We start from the raw sequence: 18,179 nt of genomic DNA on the forward strand, positions 1-18,179 counted from the left end.
AGGGAACTGGATCCCACATGCCACAACTGAGACCTGGCTCAGCCAAATAAATAAAGAAGTTAAGTGTTAAAATTTTTTTTTTCAATTATTTCTTTAAACCATTATTTCATTATTCTTGGCTTTGTGCCTCTTTAAGATAGATGGTTTTATCATTGTTTAAGAACATTCCAAATACATGATTAACTACGAATCAGTGTATTGCTTGTTTGGTTCATACTTGAAGTTGTTATTGTTATAATTATCTTGGTCTGGTGTTGGAAGAGATTTGATGCTAATGAGGTTTGCTATTCTGTGGACCTGAGGCAGTAAGGGGAGGAAAGTGCTCAGAGGTGGGCCATTGGAGCAGGGCTATGATTCGCTTGAAGTAATTTTGGATTCATTTAACACACAAACAGATTGGTAATCACGGCCTCCAAGTTCTTCTAAAGGAAATTTGAAGCAGATGTGAACAAATGTTCAGCACAAACATGTACCCCGTGCTTTATCAAATTATCAGTGTCCTGAGTTGGCATGCTGCATATAAGTTTTTCCAACCCCAAACAACGGAGAAAAAAGCTGAGGCACTGATAACAGTTGCTGTAGTAGAAAGCATTTTATTTTTGCGTTTCTAATAGAAAAACTCATGCATATTCTTTTTGTGCTAGGTGGAAATTACTTTGTTAGGTTACATAGTATGATGTGTGTCTATAGATGATAGTCACCATGTAAAAAATTTTTTGTTAAAGCAGAAAAACTTCAGAAAACTATATCCAGCCTCCATGCCACTGACTTTACCTTAAGTAGAACTGTGTATTTGTACCTAATACCCTTCCTTGGGTACTTTTATTTTTGTTTTTCTAGAAGGTTACATCTAGAGTCTTTTAATGTTACTTATATTTTTTCCCATGTTTCTTATTCCACTTTGTTTTTTGACATGCAGTGGTTTTATTTTTATACAGTTAAATTTATTTATTTATTTTTTTTGTATAGTTTCTGGAGTTTAGGAGATTAACTACCAACTTCACAATGATAAAGAAATTTTCCTGTCTCTTCCTTAAGTATTGCTCTGTTTGGAATTTATCCTGATATTAATATATACGAGGCCTACATTGCTGTTTTAAGATGCCTGCCCTGTTGAAGTTAACCACTTGAGAAGTTCATCTTTCCTTCTTTGATTTTTGAAATAAGATTTTCAACTAACTGGTGGACATTCCTTTATTCCTGAGTATCTTTTCTTCCTTCCCTCAATTACAGGTCATCGTTGTCTGGGTAGGAACAAACAACCATGAAAATACAGCCGAGGAAGTAGCAGGTGGAATCGAGGCCATCGTACAGCTTATCAACACAAGGCAGCCACAGGCCAAAATCATTGTATTGGTATGTGGTCTTTGGGTGGGTGGAGACCTCGGTATCTTAAAGTAAAGGTGAGGTGTCTTATTAGAAATGGGATCAGTCATGAATATAGAGAATCTTTAGGTTGGAAGCAGCTTATGATGCTCCTGAGAAGCTCTTACCTGATATGTGCCTTTGTCTTATGGGTCTCATTATTTCCTAGAACAGCTGTGGGGATTATCTTTTTTCTGCTCATCCTTATTTAGAATTGTAAGTCCTCTTTGTTGCCTAAGGTAGTCTTAGTTTTCTTCTTCCCTTAACTTTAAGTCTTCTGATCCTCTGATAATTTTTTAAATGCATATGACATTTCTTTAGTCCTGAGTTCTCTTTTTTTATTACTATTTCTTTATTTGATTGCACGGAGTCTTAGTTACAGCATTCAGGATCTTCAATCTTCGTTGCAGCATGAGGGATCTTTTTTTTTTTTTTTTTTTTGTAAGTTGCAAGCATGTGGGATCTAATTTCCTCACCAGGGATCAAACCCAGGTCCCCTGCATCAGGAGCATGGAGTCTTAGCCACTGGACCACCAGGGAAGTCCCCTGAGTTCTCTTTTCATTAGACCTGAGTTTAGATTAGCCTAGATCTGTTGTTTTATTCCATTGTTAAATATAGTAAAGATGGTGTATTTATCAGGATCTCTGAGTTCTTTAAAATATGTCAGAGATTCCATCAGGAAGAAAACAGGTACATCATAACCTTACCCCTTCAGGAAATGCTACCCTTCATAGAATTAAAAGCATTGTGTTTATGATCTCAGGGGTAAACAAATGTCTATTTCAGTGTTAAAGTTTACCTGTAGACATTGTTAGCCAGCTAAAAAGATGTTTTTGAGACACCTGGTATATATTCAGTTTTTAAAAGAGGTAAGTGTTATTAAGGTAGTCATTTGTTCAAAAAAAGTGTAAGAATCACTATGTACGAGGCACTCTCCTAGGTCCTGAGTGTGTAGAGGTGAGTTAGACATAGTCCCTCTCAAGGAGCTGGTGGATGGACATAGCAGGATAAATACGTAAAAGTTGACATCTGAGTTTAGTTTTAAAAAATTCATTGGTCTCCAGACAAATGGAGAAATGAAAGAGAAAGTATTACAGAGAAGAAAGAGAGGAGGAAGAGGAAGGAAGAAAGTAAGGAAATGATCAAAGACTTCTTCATGTATGTGTTTGTTGGGTGAGTGAAGGAGGAGGGTACTGGAAGAATTGAAGGTTATCATGGAATAAAGTTCAGGTCTTGGTGATAGTTAGGATAGTTGGATACTTGGATAGTTAGGAGAAAGAGGCCACAGTTCCCATGTTAGGAGTTTGGATATTAGAGTTCTAGGGAGCCAGGTCTTGTTTTTTTATTACATGGTATTTAAACTTACTTGTTTAGATCTTGCCTTATTCAAGAAAGGATTACATTGTGGTTAAGAGTCCCATCTCTGAAGTACAGTGGCTGGTACATTGTAGTTGCTTAGGACATACTTGTTGCCTGAATGTTGCTGAATAAATCCTCCGTAAATATTCTTTGTTTCAGCCAGGCTTTTGAGTTTGATACACAGTGGTGTTATCTGCAATACTAAAACATTGGAAATAACCTAAATAATTAACTCCATGGGAGAATGATTATACAAGTCATTGAATATAATAGCACTAATCATGTGACAATTACAAGGTCTGTGTGCAAACAAAATTTACAGTATTATTTAAGCGAAAAGTCTGAATACTAAACAGAATGTATATTATATTTGGAATTGCTTGAAAGTGAATATGCAAGTTAGAAAAGAAAGTGAATTTAAAATCGTTGTTACATGGTTAAGGAATTAGGATTCTAATTTTTTGTCTCCTTTAACATTAGCAATTACCACTTACTACAGAGAAAAATCACAGATCACATGGCGCACCCTTGATACATTAAGGGAAATGTTCCACAAAACATAAATGACTTTTCTCATCCTTGCTTGACAGTCCCAGTAGGGATGGCGCTCTGCTTTTGCGGCTTAACGTTTTTATGGCTTCAACTGCTGTGACATTCTCTGAAAGTCAGAACAGCGTATGTGTTTGTTGGTCGCTGACCATCCTTCCTAGTTGCTCATTATATCTCAGCCAAGCTTTGATGTGCCAGCAGTGAGGGCTGCTTTTCTTTATTAACTGTTAGATGCAGAACCTTACACTTTCAACAGTCATATAAACTAGGGTTTAGGATTGACCTTATTTGCACTTAACAGGGATAGAAGGAGATGGATTGGCGTATCATATTCGTAGTTCTTTCGCTCTCTTTGGAACTGTACAGTCACACAGCAAATTGAAAATCAAAGCCCAACATTTTGCTGAAAAATTTTAAAGTAGGCATGAATAAGTACTTCCTCTGGGCATAAAACTTTTTTTGTTCTTTTAGTAGAATGCCTACAGAAAATCCATTTTTATGAAATAAGACCTCTTATCAAGTAGGAGAAATAAGTGGCAACATTTTTGCCTAAATGGCAACTTGCTGTTGTGGCATCATGAGCTGTGAACCAGCTTAAAGGTTGGTTGGGGGATTTCTGACAGTTTTATAGTAGAATCAGTCAGTTATCTATAAAGGCCATTTCTAGTTTCAGATGACAAAACCTTCTCTTGCCGTATAAGAGCCAGCTTTTATTTACTGTAGGAGAAGGGCAGACACCTGATTTAGCTGTAAAATATATTAGATCATTAACAAGTAAGTTAAAAACGTATTGAGGACACATCTCTCTTTTGTTTATTGTTTTGAACTTTTTGTTTTGTATTGGAATATAGCCGATTAACAGTGTTAACGATAGTTTCAGGTGAATGCCGAAGAAACTCAGCCACACATATACTTGTATCCATTCTCCCCCAAACTCTCCTTCCGTCCAGGCTGCCACATATCATTGAGCAGAGTTCCCTAATATATATATTTTGGTGGGAGAGTACTGAACATTTGAAATCTTGTATGTGTTTTATACTTACAGCACACTTCAAATTATCTTGGATTTGGCCATTTGAAAGTCCCTTTTACCTGGCTGGTGTATGCTTGTGACCATGCCCCATCATTTTGGGGGGGATACTTCTTTACTTTCTGTCATTCAGGATATTCCAAACTCATATTGTACCTGCCGCATCTCTTTTCGTACTACCAGATAGTACATGGCTCTGATTCATCAAGACAGCACTTGTTCCAGCTCCATTTCTCATGTGTGCTAGTGAGGTTTCAGGTGACATTGATGAATAGATGTGTGTTTGAGCCAGATATTCTAGCTGTATGGTGGACTGTTTGGAGAGTGAATTGAAGGGAAGATACTACTGAAGGGAGGAGGGTCAGTCAGGAGATTTTTACATTAATTGAGATGAGTAGTGATAAATAACAATGTTGTTTATAATCAGAAAGAGAGAATGGATTGGAAAAATATTTAGGACGTAAAAGTTGAGTGATTTAACAATAAATAGACGAGTTATGGGATGAGAGACTCAGGGATGTTGAAAGGACAGTTGCCATGGAGAATGTGGAAGGAACTTAGTCTAGGGGAGATGATAAATGGTTTTTGGACATGTTGAGTTGGGAGTGCCTGAGAGACATTCAAGTTTGGTTCTGTACCTGGACATTCAGTAGGAGTTCTGAAGCTGTGGAAGTGATCTGGGCTAAAGTATGTAGAATGGGAAGAGTACTGGCCCAAGGAAAAGACCTTGAGCAATACCAGCAATTAAGAAACAGGAGGAGGAAAAGGAAGCTGGGAAGAAACCAAGGAGGCATAGTCAGAGAACTTTTTATTAAGATGGGCCTAGTCCAGTGTTTCAGAAATCAAAGGTATAAAAAATGCTAAATGGAGAGTTCCAGGGATATTTGAAATCACAAGTAAGGAGAGAAAAACAGTGAGTCTTCTCATATTCTTCTCTGCTCTTCCCCAGGGTTTGTTACCTCGAGGTGAGAAGCCCAACCCTTTGAGGCAAAAGAATGCCAAGGTGAACCAGCTCCTCAAGGTTTCCCTGCCGAAGCTTGCCAATGTTCAGCTCCTGGATACAGATGGGGGCTTCGTGCACTCGGACGGTGCCATCTCCTGCCACGACATGTTTGATTTTCTGCATCTCACAGGAGGTGGCTATGCAAAGATCTGCAAACCCCTCCATGAACTGATCATGCAGTTGTTGGAGGAAACACCTGAGGAAAAACAAACCACCATTGCCTGACTGGCTCCCATCAGTGTTACTAGCATCCCAGCCTCCTCAGATCAGTTCTATCACTGGCACTACAGAATCCTTCTCTTTCTTAAGGCACTTTGCATTGTCGAATGTTCCTGAATGTTCCTATTTAGTGTTTGAAGGGGAGGAGGGATTTAAACTGGTCCTGTACATAGAAGGTTTGTTTTACACAGGAGAAAAATTAGCCAAGGAAGATGGTTGTTTAAATTCATTTGAAACCAGAAGGGGACTTTTTAGTTATATGTGTGACACAGTCATTGAATTATCACTGTTTTTCCTAGGACAACATCAAGCCTAAGTACTGAACAAAATGAAGATGCTTGGCCTTTCTTTGTGTGGATTATGTCATATATAATAAGATTAGAATCACACCTACTTGGCTTTAAAACAGATGTTTTTCCAGTTGTTAAAGTTCATTATTTAGTCTTTTTTATTTTGCTTTACTCATACATATTCTCAATGTTGTAGCAACATATAGCATCAGATTGAACGTGCTTGTCATTCAGATATGGGAGATGCTATAGTCAGTAGTGAATTTGTTCCACTCTTAATCCTTCCCATGCTCAGCAGTGAAAAATAGGTTTGGCCCCATCTGGGGGACTCTGTTGAGGGTATTATTTTTATGCTGCTGAATATCATGTCTGGAATAGACCCATGCATGCAGCCTTTCCTCTATTCCCCCTCATCTCCTCTCTTTTTTGGGGGGTCCTTGTTGACATTACAAGCTTTTAACACATTTTTAACCTAGGAGCTCTGTTGCTGGAAGTAGAAGCCCCCAGCCAGTCACTCTCATGATGGTATTACTGACGTGTAACTCATTCTTGTGCGGTGTTCTGTGCTATAGAGTCTGTGTAGTGCTGTCCATGTTCAGAGTTCTGATTGGTTGGTTTGTTTCTCCCTTAAAACCTGTTAACAGTTTTCCTTCTTTTAGGGGGAAAAAATTGGAACTCTGTTTCCAACTCCATAAGACCTGACTTTTTTTCTTGGCTTAGTTTTTAAATTATCAGTCCAGAAAAACTGGCCTCTTCTCATGGAGAAACAGTGAAACTGCTCTTCAGAATAAACATTCTACTTGATCACCCCTGTTTTAGTAAAAAAAAAAAAAAAAGAACTAGGTTTGTGTAACCTTCAGGATTTCTCCTTAATATGTCTTCACCTGTGAATTTCTTTCAGGAGAGCTCTTTGTAATCTTAATGGTTTGATGAGCTACGAGAACTGCCATTTAAAAAATAATAGAAGCAGGTGGTTTATTATTTAATATACCCATGGAATATATACAAACTGGATCTAAAAATGAATACTTTAAACTGGACCAGGTGGATATTGAAGTAACCCATCCAGATGGGCTCTGCAGAGATTCAGCTTAACATTCAAGTTCAGTAACTAAGGCATACATTTCATATTCAGCTTGCAAGGTACATGGCATTGCTGTTGTGTGTTGGAGGGGGATTTGTGGTTTGTGCTAAGAGCCACATCTGATTGAAAGAGATAGAACTTGGGCTGATTTTTTTTCTTGTCAAGGCTTTTTCTAGATATTTTGTGGGGTCTTTTTTTTTTTTTTTTTTGGTCTTTTAAAAACAACTTTTGAATGTATCATGTCTTCATTAACAACTGAAAATATATGTGATGTTTACTAAACTTGTTTAGTATATTAAATTTTCCTTTTTATTTTTAGTAGCCCAGGCTCTTGAGTTTTTCAGGACAGATTTTTTGTCTTAGCTGAGGTATAATTCTAGGGAGGAGGATTAATTAAGCCACAGTTTTATGTGTGAAAGACTGTTTCCTCTCCTGGTCTTTTTCTGTTGTCAGAGATGGGAGTACAGTCCAAACCCATCAGGTCACTCCTGCAGCATGTAGTTTTAGCTTCTCTCTTGACTAAGAGTCACATATCCCTTTGTCAGCTGACCTTCAGCGCTTTGCTTCTGTGTATAAACCTCGGATGTTACTACATTTTATATTTACCAGAGCTATTCGAGCAATAGTATTTGAACCACTATTCTTTGAAATAAAAGTCAGCCCCATCGCTAACAGTGCAGATACTGAGTCCACTGTCATTTCTTGCAGCTTTCTTTGCGCTGCTTTAGGCAAAAAGTGTTCATCTGTTTTTCTTCATTTGACACCTCACTTTGCTACAGTGACAGAACTTGATGCCTAATCTTTAGATTTCATATATATATATATATATATAAAATATATATACACACACACACATATATATATATGAAGTTTAACGAACTGTCCAAGTGAAATGTCCTAATTGTCCTCGTAATTAAGGAGCCGGTTTTGCAGGCAACCAGCGAGGTGTTTTTCTGTTGGTCTCCCAGCACATTCCCATTCCTTTGTTCACCCATTCCTACTATACTAGATGGCAGCTGGTGATGCCACCGTGAAGGTTTCTGCAGTCCTGTCTTGAGTGTGGCAGGCTGGAAGTGTACTGCCAGAGGTGAGCTGGGGCGTGTTTTGCTCCCCACACATTTCTAGACTGCTACCTACAGGCAGTATACTGGCTACCACCTCAAGTCCAGACATATGTCTAAAGCTGAATTTTGTGTCAGTAACCTTAACCCACCGAAACAAATCTTGAGTAGCTCATATCTTGCTGTTAGGAATTCTGTCGTCATTTAAAAGTAATGTTCAACTTTCTTTTCCTTTTTTATTTGTTTAACCTAGTCACTGTTTACAGTTGTATGCTAAAGCCTGAGATATTGTCTGTGCTGTGGTGTATGAGCATTGCCAATTTTATATTTATTGCAGCAAAAAAGAAACTAAAGATTTATGAAAATGAGGAGCATGGCTATGCTCCTAAATCTGTGTGGGTGCATGTGGGAGAAGTGAATTGGGGTCTCTTCAAAGGAGGCTTTTGGGGGTGGGGTCACCCAGGCTTCTCCTTGGTGTTCCTGCTTGGGGATCACTGCTGCTAGCTGACTGGACCTCCCCAATGGAAGTTTTGTGATTCCGCTTTGGCAAAGTTTCATTAACTAGTAGAGCTCATTCTGTTTTAGTGCATATTTCAATATAAATGTAAACATTTCACTCGAACTCACTGTCTTTCGGTCTCCTTTATCATAGCTTGAATTCCAGTGTCAAGAAGAAGGGATGGTTTTTTTCCTAATCACAAGCAATTAGATACTTCGGTCATCTTGTTTCTTTTCTGTGGAACTGAATGTACCAAGCTGACCCTCATTACGTATCTCCTCGGGGGTGTAGAATGGTCAGCGGAGTGGGATGAGCAGATAGAAGGAATCTTAAGTAGATAAATGGAAATAACTGTCAAATAAAATGTTTCAGATTTGTTAGTACTATCTGGTAGTTAAAAACAATTAACTCTAAAAATTATTAAATTGACCTCTTGATGCTTTTTCTGATTTCATTCTTTAGAATTTTATTCACATTAACTGCCCCAGCTTCCATGGTTTCTCCTTTCCTCCCGCTAATAATCACCAGTTTTTCTTTTTTACACTTTGGCATATTTCTTTATTGTTGCCCCCAGCTTGAACTTAAGTGTTTCAGATTAATTGAACTATTCCGAGTTTCTGTGTCATCTAGGGAGACAAGCTTCAAGGTAATATTTCCCATATATTAACCACCTAAGCACTTTAGGTGGGTGCATTCCCACTTTACTGTTTGGCCTGGGAGAGTTTTCTGTCCTGTCAGAGATGAGTCATCTAAGTGCTTGAGCTGGGCTTTGAACCCCACTTTGCCTGACTTCAGAGTCCTTGCCCTTGGATTACTCATTCAACCTGGGGTATCTTTTTAGCTCTAGAGTCTGATTCACAGTTCATGACAGACGAATTCCTAGTTTAAGTGCATTCCCTTAATGCACTTGTTAAGTGCATTAACTAGGCTATCTTGTTTCCCACCTTAAAAACCAACAGTAGATTTAAATTGTGTTTATGGAGCTAAGCATTTCTAGTGGTCCACATGAAGGGGTTCAAAGACTACCTGGCTACTCTATGAACATGTCAGTAAGTTCAGACTGGCAGGAGGACATTACTTGGAGGAGTTAAGTGAAATAAGATTTAAAATCTAAAGAAAGGTGTCCCTGGTAGTCCAGTGGGTTAAGAATCTGTCTTGTAATGCACAAGACACTGGCTCGATCCCTGGTCCAGGAAGATCCCACATGCCTCAAAGCTACTAAACCTGTGCCCCTCAACTACCGAGCCCACGTTCTAGAGCACGGGAGCCAGCTGAGCCCCTGTGCCTGCCGAAGCCCACTAGCCTTAGAGCCTGTGCTCCGCAACAGGAGAAACCACCACCATGTGAAGCCCTCCCACTGCACTTGCCAAAACTAGAGAAAACTCGGGTGCGGCAACGAAGACCCAGCACAGCCAATAAATAAATATTTTTGGGAAAATCTAAAGGAGGCCTTCCCTTGTGGTCCAGTGGTTAAGAATCTGCCTGCCAATGCAGGGGACACAGATTCCCAGGGTCGGGAAGATCTCCCATGCCTTGAGGCAGCTATGCCCGTGCGCCACGACTACTGAATCCGTGTTCTAGTACCTGGGGGCCGCAGCTACAGAAGCTCAGGTGCCCTGGGGCCCATGTTCCACAAGAGGAGCCACCACAATGAGAAGCGCGACTGGAGAGTGGCCCTCCACTCTCCTCAACTAGAGAAAGCCCTCTCGCTGCAACTTAGGCCCAGCACAGTCAATGAACAAGTTCATTAAAAATTCTACAGGATACAAAAGTGAAGTACAGCCAGTGATAAATGGCAGAATGATTAGGAGTTCCCTGGTGGTCCAGTGGTTAAGACATCGTGCTTCCATTGGAGAGGGCACAGGTTCATCCCTGTTTGGGGAAGTAAGATCTCATGCTGCCCGGCATGGCCCCCCACACAAATTTTTTTAATAAGTAATACAATAGGAGTTGCCAGCTTCCACATGCTGAGGGATGGGGTGGTGACCACAATTACAGGTGAAGATACAGAATAAGAGTTCATATGAGACCAGAAAGCGCAGCTGCCTCCCTTGAAGTCCACTGTTGAGCTGGTATAGTGCGGGTGTATGCTGTGGACCACCTCTCCTGACTGGGTGAATGGCCTGTCTAACAGGGTGGCTGCTGAGTGACAGCGTGGACACAGTTCTTCATCACCCTCGCCTCCCCAGGTACTACCTGCTAACACGTCTGCCCCAGGCACTACCGCTTAAGAGCTGTGTGACCAGAACAGGGGTCACTCAGCTGGCCCTTTGGGGCCTATCCAATGACTAACACCACCAGCCATGCCAGCGATGATTACAGCAAACTGATAAGCCAATATGGTGTTTCTTAGCAACTGAAAGTTTCTATGTTTTTTGTAACATTCACTTTGTTACTTCTAACCAATATTGTGAGGCTACAATATTGAAATGATTTACTCCTATAAAGGGATAAATATGGAGATCCTAAGCTGAGGTGTTTTTCTCTCCTTTGTCTCCCCCATCACCATCTAATCAAACCACCTTCCTCTCCACCCACCCGCTAGAGGCACTACCTTTTGAGTTGCTTACAGTTTCCTCTTAAATCACAGCAGTGCAAGCCGTGGAGGCCTGAGGCTTTGTTGATGGTGTCATAACGACCCCAGTGAACCTCTTCAGTGGCCCAGAAGTGGGAGAGAGGGTAGTGTGGGGGAAGGGGAAGCTCCCTCACCAGCATACACTTCGGAAAGGAGCCAGCAAGGGAATCCATCCTTGTTTTCCTCCAGCCACGGCATAGCTGCCTCAAGGCATGTGGAATCTTGTGGAATCTTTCCGACCCTGGGAATCTGTGTCCCCGAATTGGCAGGCAGATTTCCTAACCACTGAACCATTTGTTTGTTTATTTTTGGCTGTGCTGGGTCCTCATTGCTTTCTGTAGTTGTGGTTTGTTTGTTGTGGTGCACGGTCTTCTCATTGCGATGGTGTCTGTTGTTGCAGAGCACAGGCTCTAGGCGCGGGGGCTTCCACAGTTGCCGCTCGCAGGCTCTTGGGCACTAGAGCACAGGCTCAATTGCGGTACGTGGGGTTAGTTGCTCCACAGCATGTGGGATCTTCCCAGAACAGGGATTGAATCTGCATTCCGTGCATTGACCGGTGGATTCTTACCCCCTGTGCCACCAGGGAAGTCCAGCTACATATCCACAAAGACCTTAAATGTTTGCATAGTCTGTCTTTGACCTCATTTTATGCTTTGCCTCTTGCTTATTTGCTGACTTATTTTAGCTTAACTAATGACATCAAAAATATGTATGTATCAAAAAAACATTTTATACACTGATAAAGCTTTGATAGCACCCCTGTCAAAAGTAAATGACACATCAGTGTACTGCAGCATATTCTTTGATAAGCACTGATAGTCCCAGTTATTAAATGTAACATCCAATGTGCTTCATGACCTGGTCCTCTTCAGTACATGTCCTCCCACCACTTTGAACTTTTAAGTCAATAGCTTTGAACTTTTGAGTCTATGCCTTTGCCCAAAGTTGAGACTCTGTCTGGAATATGCTCCTGCCACTTTTGCTAAGCTAGCTCCTTGTGGTTTAGTTGCTAAATCATGTCTGGCTCTTTACAACCCCTTGAACTGTAGCCCACCAGGCAGGCTCCTTTGCCCATGGGATTTTTCAGTCAAGCATACTAGAGGGGGTTGCCATTCCCCCTCCAGGGGATCTTCCTGACCCAGGAATCAAACCCGCATCTCCTGCATTGGCAGGCAGATTCTTTACTGCTGAGCCACTAGGAAAGCTCCCGGCTAGTTCCTACTCATCTTTTAAAAATCCCTGAGATTCCTGTAATGTATCTGATTTCTTCTATTTCCAGCTCCCATCTGTATTACGTGTCTCATCTCTGAATTCTCATAATATGTTTTATAAATCTTTTATCATTGCATTTACCACTTTTCTGCACTGCTAGATATGAATTCCTTATGAACAGAAAATGTGTTTTAAGTATCTTTGTGTTCACAGCACCTAGTTTAGTGACTAGTACAAATCAGGCACTGAATGAATGAATAGGAGATTGAATGATTTCTTCATGATCATCAAACCAGTAACAACCAGAATTAAAACTGGAATACAAATCTTTTGACTTCATTTCGTGTTCTTTCAATAGTATCTTGCTGCTGCCTTTAAGAAACAATAGAAAAAAAAGAAACAATAGACATTATTCCAGCTAGTGATAAATTCACTTAAGAACAACAAAAACAAACAAAAAAGAACAATAAAAACAGGAAGAGGTATATACTACCTATTACAATAAATCTTGAGACATTTTCTGGAGTTGTTTGATTATAGCTAGATGGAATTGTGAAAAGATATATGGACTCCAGTATTCATAGCAGCATCATTTACAGTTGCCAAGATGTGGAAGCAACAAATGAATAGATAAAAAAGATGTGGTATTATATATACAATGAAATACCACTCAGTCCTAAAAAAGGAATGAAATTTTGCCATTTGCAGCAATATGGATGGACTTGGAGAGTATCATGCTAAGTGAATTAAGTCAGAGAAAGACAAATATTGTATCTCACTTATATGTGAAATCTAAAAAATACAACTGGTGAATATAACAAAAAGTAAAATCAGATTCACAGATATAGAGAACAAATTAACGGTTATTAGTGGGGAGAAGGAAGGGGGGCAATGCAGGGCTATGGAATTTGGAGGTACAAACTATTATGTGTAAAATAAGCTACAAGGATATATTGTACAACATGGGAAATATAGCTAATATTTTATAATAACTATAAATGGAGTATAACCGTTAAAAATTGTGAATCACTGTATTGGACACCTGTAACACATCATATTTTCATTGTTCAGTCTCTAAGTCGTGTCTGACTCTGCGAACTCATGGACTGCAGCATGCCAGGCGCCTCTGTCCTCCACTGTCTCCTGGAGTTTGGTCAAATTCATGTCCTTTGTCATGATGCTATCTAACCATCTCATCCTCTTCCACCCCCTTTTCCTTTTGCCTTCAATCTTTCCCAGCATCAAGGTCTTTTCCAATGAGTCACGACCTCTTTGTATCAGCTTGCCAAAGTATTGGAGCTTCAGCTTCAGTATCATATAATATTGTATATCAGTATAATACAAGCACACTTCAATGAAAAATTAAAAAAAAAAAAACTAAATGGAATTAATACATTTTTTCTTCTTCTGACTATGCCACACAACATGTGGGATCTTAGTTCCCCTACCAGGGATTGAACTTGTGCTCCCTGCAGCAGAAGTACGGAGTCTTAGCCACTGGACCACCAGGGATGTCTCAATAAAGATTGTTTTTATAGGAAAAATGAAACTAGAAGAAAACGGTAGATTGGTTCAGAGGAACAAAGGTATCATGAATAAGAAAATCACTTTTGTGAAGGCTCCAGGGACCAATGAAATAATAGAAGCAGCTATGGCGTCCCAGCCAGAATGTAAAGAGAGGGAATCCTTCCTATGAAGAACAATTTGGGAGCTGCATGCAATCTTTAGATACAGACAGAAGTGAAATGTTGTTTAGTTGCATTTTCTGATTTCTTAGCCAGAGACCCAAGCTTTCTTGAAATAGCATGACGGCTGGCTCAATTTTATCGGTGATCTTTGGAGACACGGATTTGAGTTGGTCAATTATTCATCTGCTTGTTTTCAGCAACCTGATGACCAGACTCATTTCCTGGAAGGAAAGCTCTGAGGTTTCATTCCATCACATGGTCACAGGGAACCTGATGCAGGGCCTGAACTCATTGTGCACATTTCCCCATCAGAATGGTGAAAGCCCAGGTTTAGGAAATGCAAAGAGGCTGATGTGTCTCTGGCAGAAAGCCCTGCTCACACAATCAAAGCTGCTTTCCCTTGACTCTCCTCCTACTCTTTAGACAATAGTTTAGGATGATGAATGCAGTCAAGCCCAGCTCCACTGTGTGGCGTTTGTGCATGATAGAGATGAGAGGGAGATACTGAAGGCTCAGAGAGTGTAATTTGTCTAAGATGGACAATGCGGGGAATTAAACATAGAACTTTATATCATCAAAGTCCTTGCTTTTCCCACAACACCATGAAGCCGTGGGACAGGTCTGAGACCTTATCCCCAGGACAGAGTTAATACTGTATTTTTACCTGATTCCTAATCTGATGTGCACCGTCTTTTTATAGTCCTTGAAGGAGAGAGAAACAGACAGGAAGGAAGCCCTGGGAAAGAACAGAAATTGCATGATAGTGAAAGTTGTTCAGTTGTGTCTGACTCTTTGTGACCCCATGGACTGTAGCCCGCCAGGCTCCTTTGTCCATGGGATTCTCCAGGCAAGGATACTGGAGTGGGTAGCCTTTCCCTTCTCTGGGGGATCTTCCCAATCCAGGGATCAAACCCAGGTCTCCTGCATTGCAGGCAGATTCTTTACTGTCTGAGCCACCAGGGAAACCTGATAGAAAGAAGAGCCATATACTCTTGTTTCTAGGACTGCCTGTATCCAGGATGATTCTATCAGAGTTCTGAGTAGATAAACTGAGCCCTTTCTATAGTCACAATGGAAATAGGGAAATTGAAGTTCGTTTCCTTCAGGAGGGTTGGTTTTGCAACTTTTTCTTCTGGGTTAAAGTTATACCATTACTTTATTCTAAAGTCTGATGTGATTCTGCCACCTACCCACAGGGACGGCCACCACCTACCTCTAGATTCCTCAATTATTTGATAGAATTCAGCTGATCCATTTACTGGGCTTCCTACAGCATCCTGCTCTTGGTGAATCTTAAGGTCGTTTTAACAATACCCTTGAGCCAGCCGAAGTTTCCTCCCTGTCCTCTTGCTCCAAACTTTGAAAATCCTGTGACAGACAATGGAGCTGGACTCGTGGAAAGCTGGGGACCTGGTCAGCTGCCTGGTGAATGGTCCCATTTCCCAGGTCCTTTCTACATTCAGGCTGAGAAGGATGGCCCACAGGGAAATGAAAGTCTTCCAGCCTTGTGACCCCACCCTGCCTCCCTTCATCACCAGGGCTGGGGTTGGGCTTTTTATAAAACATAGCAGAGAATGCTGTGGCTGGACCTATACAGAAGGTCAGGGGGTCTTGCCCTCAGAACTTGATGTCTCTTTGCACTTCGAAGTCTGGCTTTGAGACCCAGTACTGCCCTTCTTTTATGCTGACTGCTGCAGCCAACAAAAAAAAAAGTCTCTCCACTCAGGGCTGCCAGACGTCAGAAAGGACCTATTCATAACAAGCTTGTGCTGACTCTCCCCCACCCCCACCTCCAACCCTCCTACCAGCCGTGGGTGGGGCAGAGGCGCTGAGGAAAGTTCTGCAGACCTGAGAACAGCAAGAAAATACAGGGCTGCTCCCCGCCTCCACCCCCAACCCTGTCTCAACGCTCAAGCCCTGGAGACCTTGAAAAAGAGAAGACTCCCTTCTGGGTTTATTTGAATAGATTTCTCCCAAGAGAAAGGGAACAAACAGGAATATTGATTGGCCAAGGTTGTTTGGCCCCCAGGGCAGTAGTTCTCAAAATTTATTGTGCATAGCAAACTTCTGGAGTGCTTCTTAAAATGCACATTCCTGAGTTCCATCTCTCGCTGTTGTTGTTCAGTCACTCAGCCATGTCTCTTTGAGACCCCATGGACTGCAGCACTTCATGTTTCCCTGTCCTTCACTATCTCCTGGAGTTTGCTCAAACTCATGTCCATTGAGTCAGTGATGCCATCCAACCAACTCATCCTCTATCGCCCCCTTCTCCTCCTGTCCTCCTCCACCTCTAGAAGCTGGGACTCAAGAAGTGTATGTAGGGACTTCCCTGGTGGTCCAGTGGCTAAGACTCCGCTCATAATGCAGGAGGCCTGGGTTTGAGCCTTGGTCTGGAAACTAGATCCCATGTACTGCAACTAAAAGATTCTGTATGCTACAATGAAGACTGAAGATCCCACGTGCTGCAACTAAGACTCGGCAAAGCCAAATAAATAAATATTAAAAAAAAAAAAAAAAAAACTGTATGTAGGGTCTCTGTGTGCATTTTAAAAGGCTGAGGGGCACATTGTGCCCCCAAACCTGAGGCAGAGTTGGGACATTTCTCCCCATCCCAAGCACAGTTCAGTTCAGTTCAGTTGCTCAATCCTGTCTGACAGTTTGCAACCCCATGGACTGCAGCATGCCAGGCTTCCCTGTCCATCACCAACTCCCAGAAATTGCTCAACTCATGTCCATTGAGTCGGTGATGCTATCCAACCATCTCATCCTCTGTCTTTCCCTTCTCTTCCCGCCTTCAATCTTTCCCAGCATCAGGGTCTTTTCCAATGAGTCAGTTCTTCACTTCAGGTGGCCAAAGTATTGGAGTTTCAGCTTCAGCATCAGTCCTTCCAATGAATATTTAGGACTGATTTCCTTTAGGATGGGCTAGTTTGATCTCCTTGCAGTCCAAGGGACTCTGAAGAGTCTTTCTTCTCCAACACCACAGTTCAAAAGCATCAATCAGTCGGCGCTCTGCTTTCTTTATCACCCAACTCTCACATCCATACATAACTACTGGAAAAACCATAGCTTTGACTAGACGGACCTTTGTCGGCAAAGTGATGTCTCTGCTTTTTAACATGCTGTCTAGGTTGGTCATGGCTTTTCTTCCAAGGAGCAAGTGTCTTTTAATTTCATGGCTGCAGTCACCACCCGTAGTGTTTTTGGAGCCCGAGAAATGTCTCTCACTGCTTCCCCAAGCACAGCCTGGGCTTATTCAATACGGCTACAGCACCAACCAGCCTGTGGCAAAGATGCTCTGGTCCTCAACTTGTGAATCTCACAGCACCCAGGAAATTTCCTAGCAGAGGTAGACCAGTTAAGTCACATCAGGCTCAGTGGGGAGCTCAAGCTCAGGGTGACAGTATTTCTTAGAGTCCCATATTTCCTGGAGGGCCAGGGGGGTTGCAATGAGAGGAAAGGTGAAGCCTGGTTGGGATAGGAAATCTACACTGACTCTCCACACTGGGCAGTGAACAGCAAGTAGCCAGGAGCTACTCTTTAGTTGCAGTGCCCAGGCTTTTCACTGTGGTGGCTTCTCGTTGAAGGGCATGGGAGCACGTGGGCTGCGATAGTTGCAGCTCCCAGGCTCTAGAGTGTGGGGCTCAGTAGGTATGATGCATGGGCTAATTGCCCTGAGGCATGTGTAATCTTCCCAGACCAGGGAATGAACCTGTAACCCCTGCATTGGTAGGCAGATTCTTAACCAGTGGACCACCAGGGAAGTCTACCTTTCTATTGACTTAAAAAATAGTCACAACCTAAAAGTTGAGAGTTATGTTTTATTCAGAGGAAATTTTTAGGACTTAAACCAGGGAGGCAGTACCTCAAGTAATCCTGAGAGAACTGCTTCAAGGAGGCGAGCAGAGGAGCCAGGTTATATAGAAGCTTTGCAACCAACAGTAGGTAGTCAGAATATCAAAAGATTATTTTTACTTATTTATTTTAATTGGATAGATTATTGTCAATTAAAGAAAACCAGACATCCCGAGTTAAGGAATTCAGTGCTTTTCTGTGTGTGGGAAGATGCATACACATCTTTGGGCTCATTGCTTTCATATGCATCTCAGCTATCTGGGGCCAGTATTCTGCATTTTTCACATCCTCGATTCCTCAGGATGCTTTTGAATTGTGGTGTTGGAGAATACTCTTGAGAGTCCCTTGGACTGCAAGGAGATCCAACCAGTCCATCCTAAAGGAAATCA

The 18,179-nt window shown here is 41.5% G+C and overlaps 1 protein-coding gene across 2 annotated transcripts in view; it reads left to right on the forward strand.

The window, feature by feature from the left end:
- Window positions 1-8,904, forward strand: part of PAFAH1B2 (platelet activating factor acetylhydrolase 1b catalytic subunit 2) — a 28,643-nt gene extending 19,739 nt beyond the window's left edge. For both annotated transcript variants that reach the window (XM_061145091.1, XM_061145090.1), the window contains exons 5-6: window positions 1,234-1,356; window positions 5,254-8,904. In XM_061145091.1, coding sequence (XP_061001074.1) covers window positions 1,234-1,356; window positions 5,254-5,532 — 402 coding nt within the window. In that variant the 3' untranslated portion in view covers window positions 5,533-8,904. The remainder of the gene's footprint in view (window positions 1-1,233; window positions 1,357-5,253) is intronic.
- Window positions 8,905-18,179: the final 9,275 nt, after the last annotated feature.

This window comes from Dama dama, chromosome 1, assembly GCF_033118175.1.
Source record: "Dama dama isolate Ldn47 chromosome 1, ASM3311817v1, whole genome shotgun sequence".
Taxonomy (NCBI): Eukaryota; Metazoa; Chordata; class Mammalia; order Artiodactyla; family Cervidae; genus Dama; species Dama dama.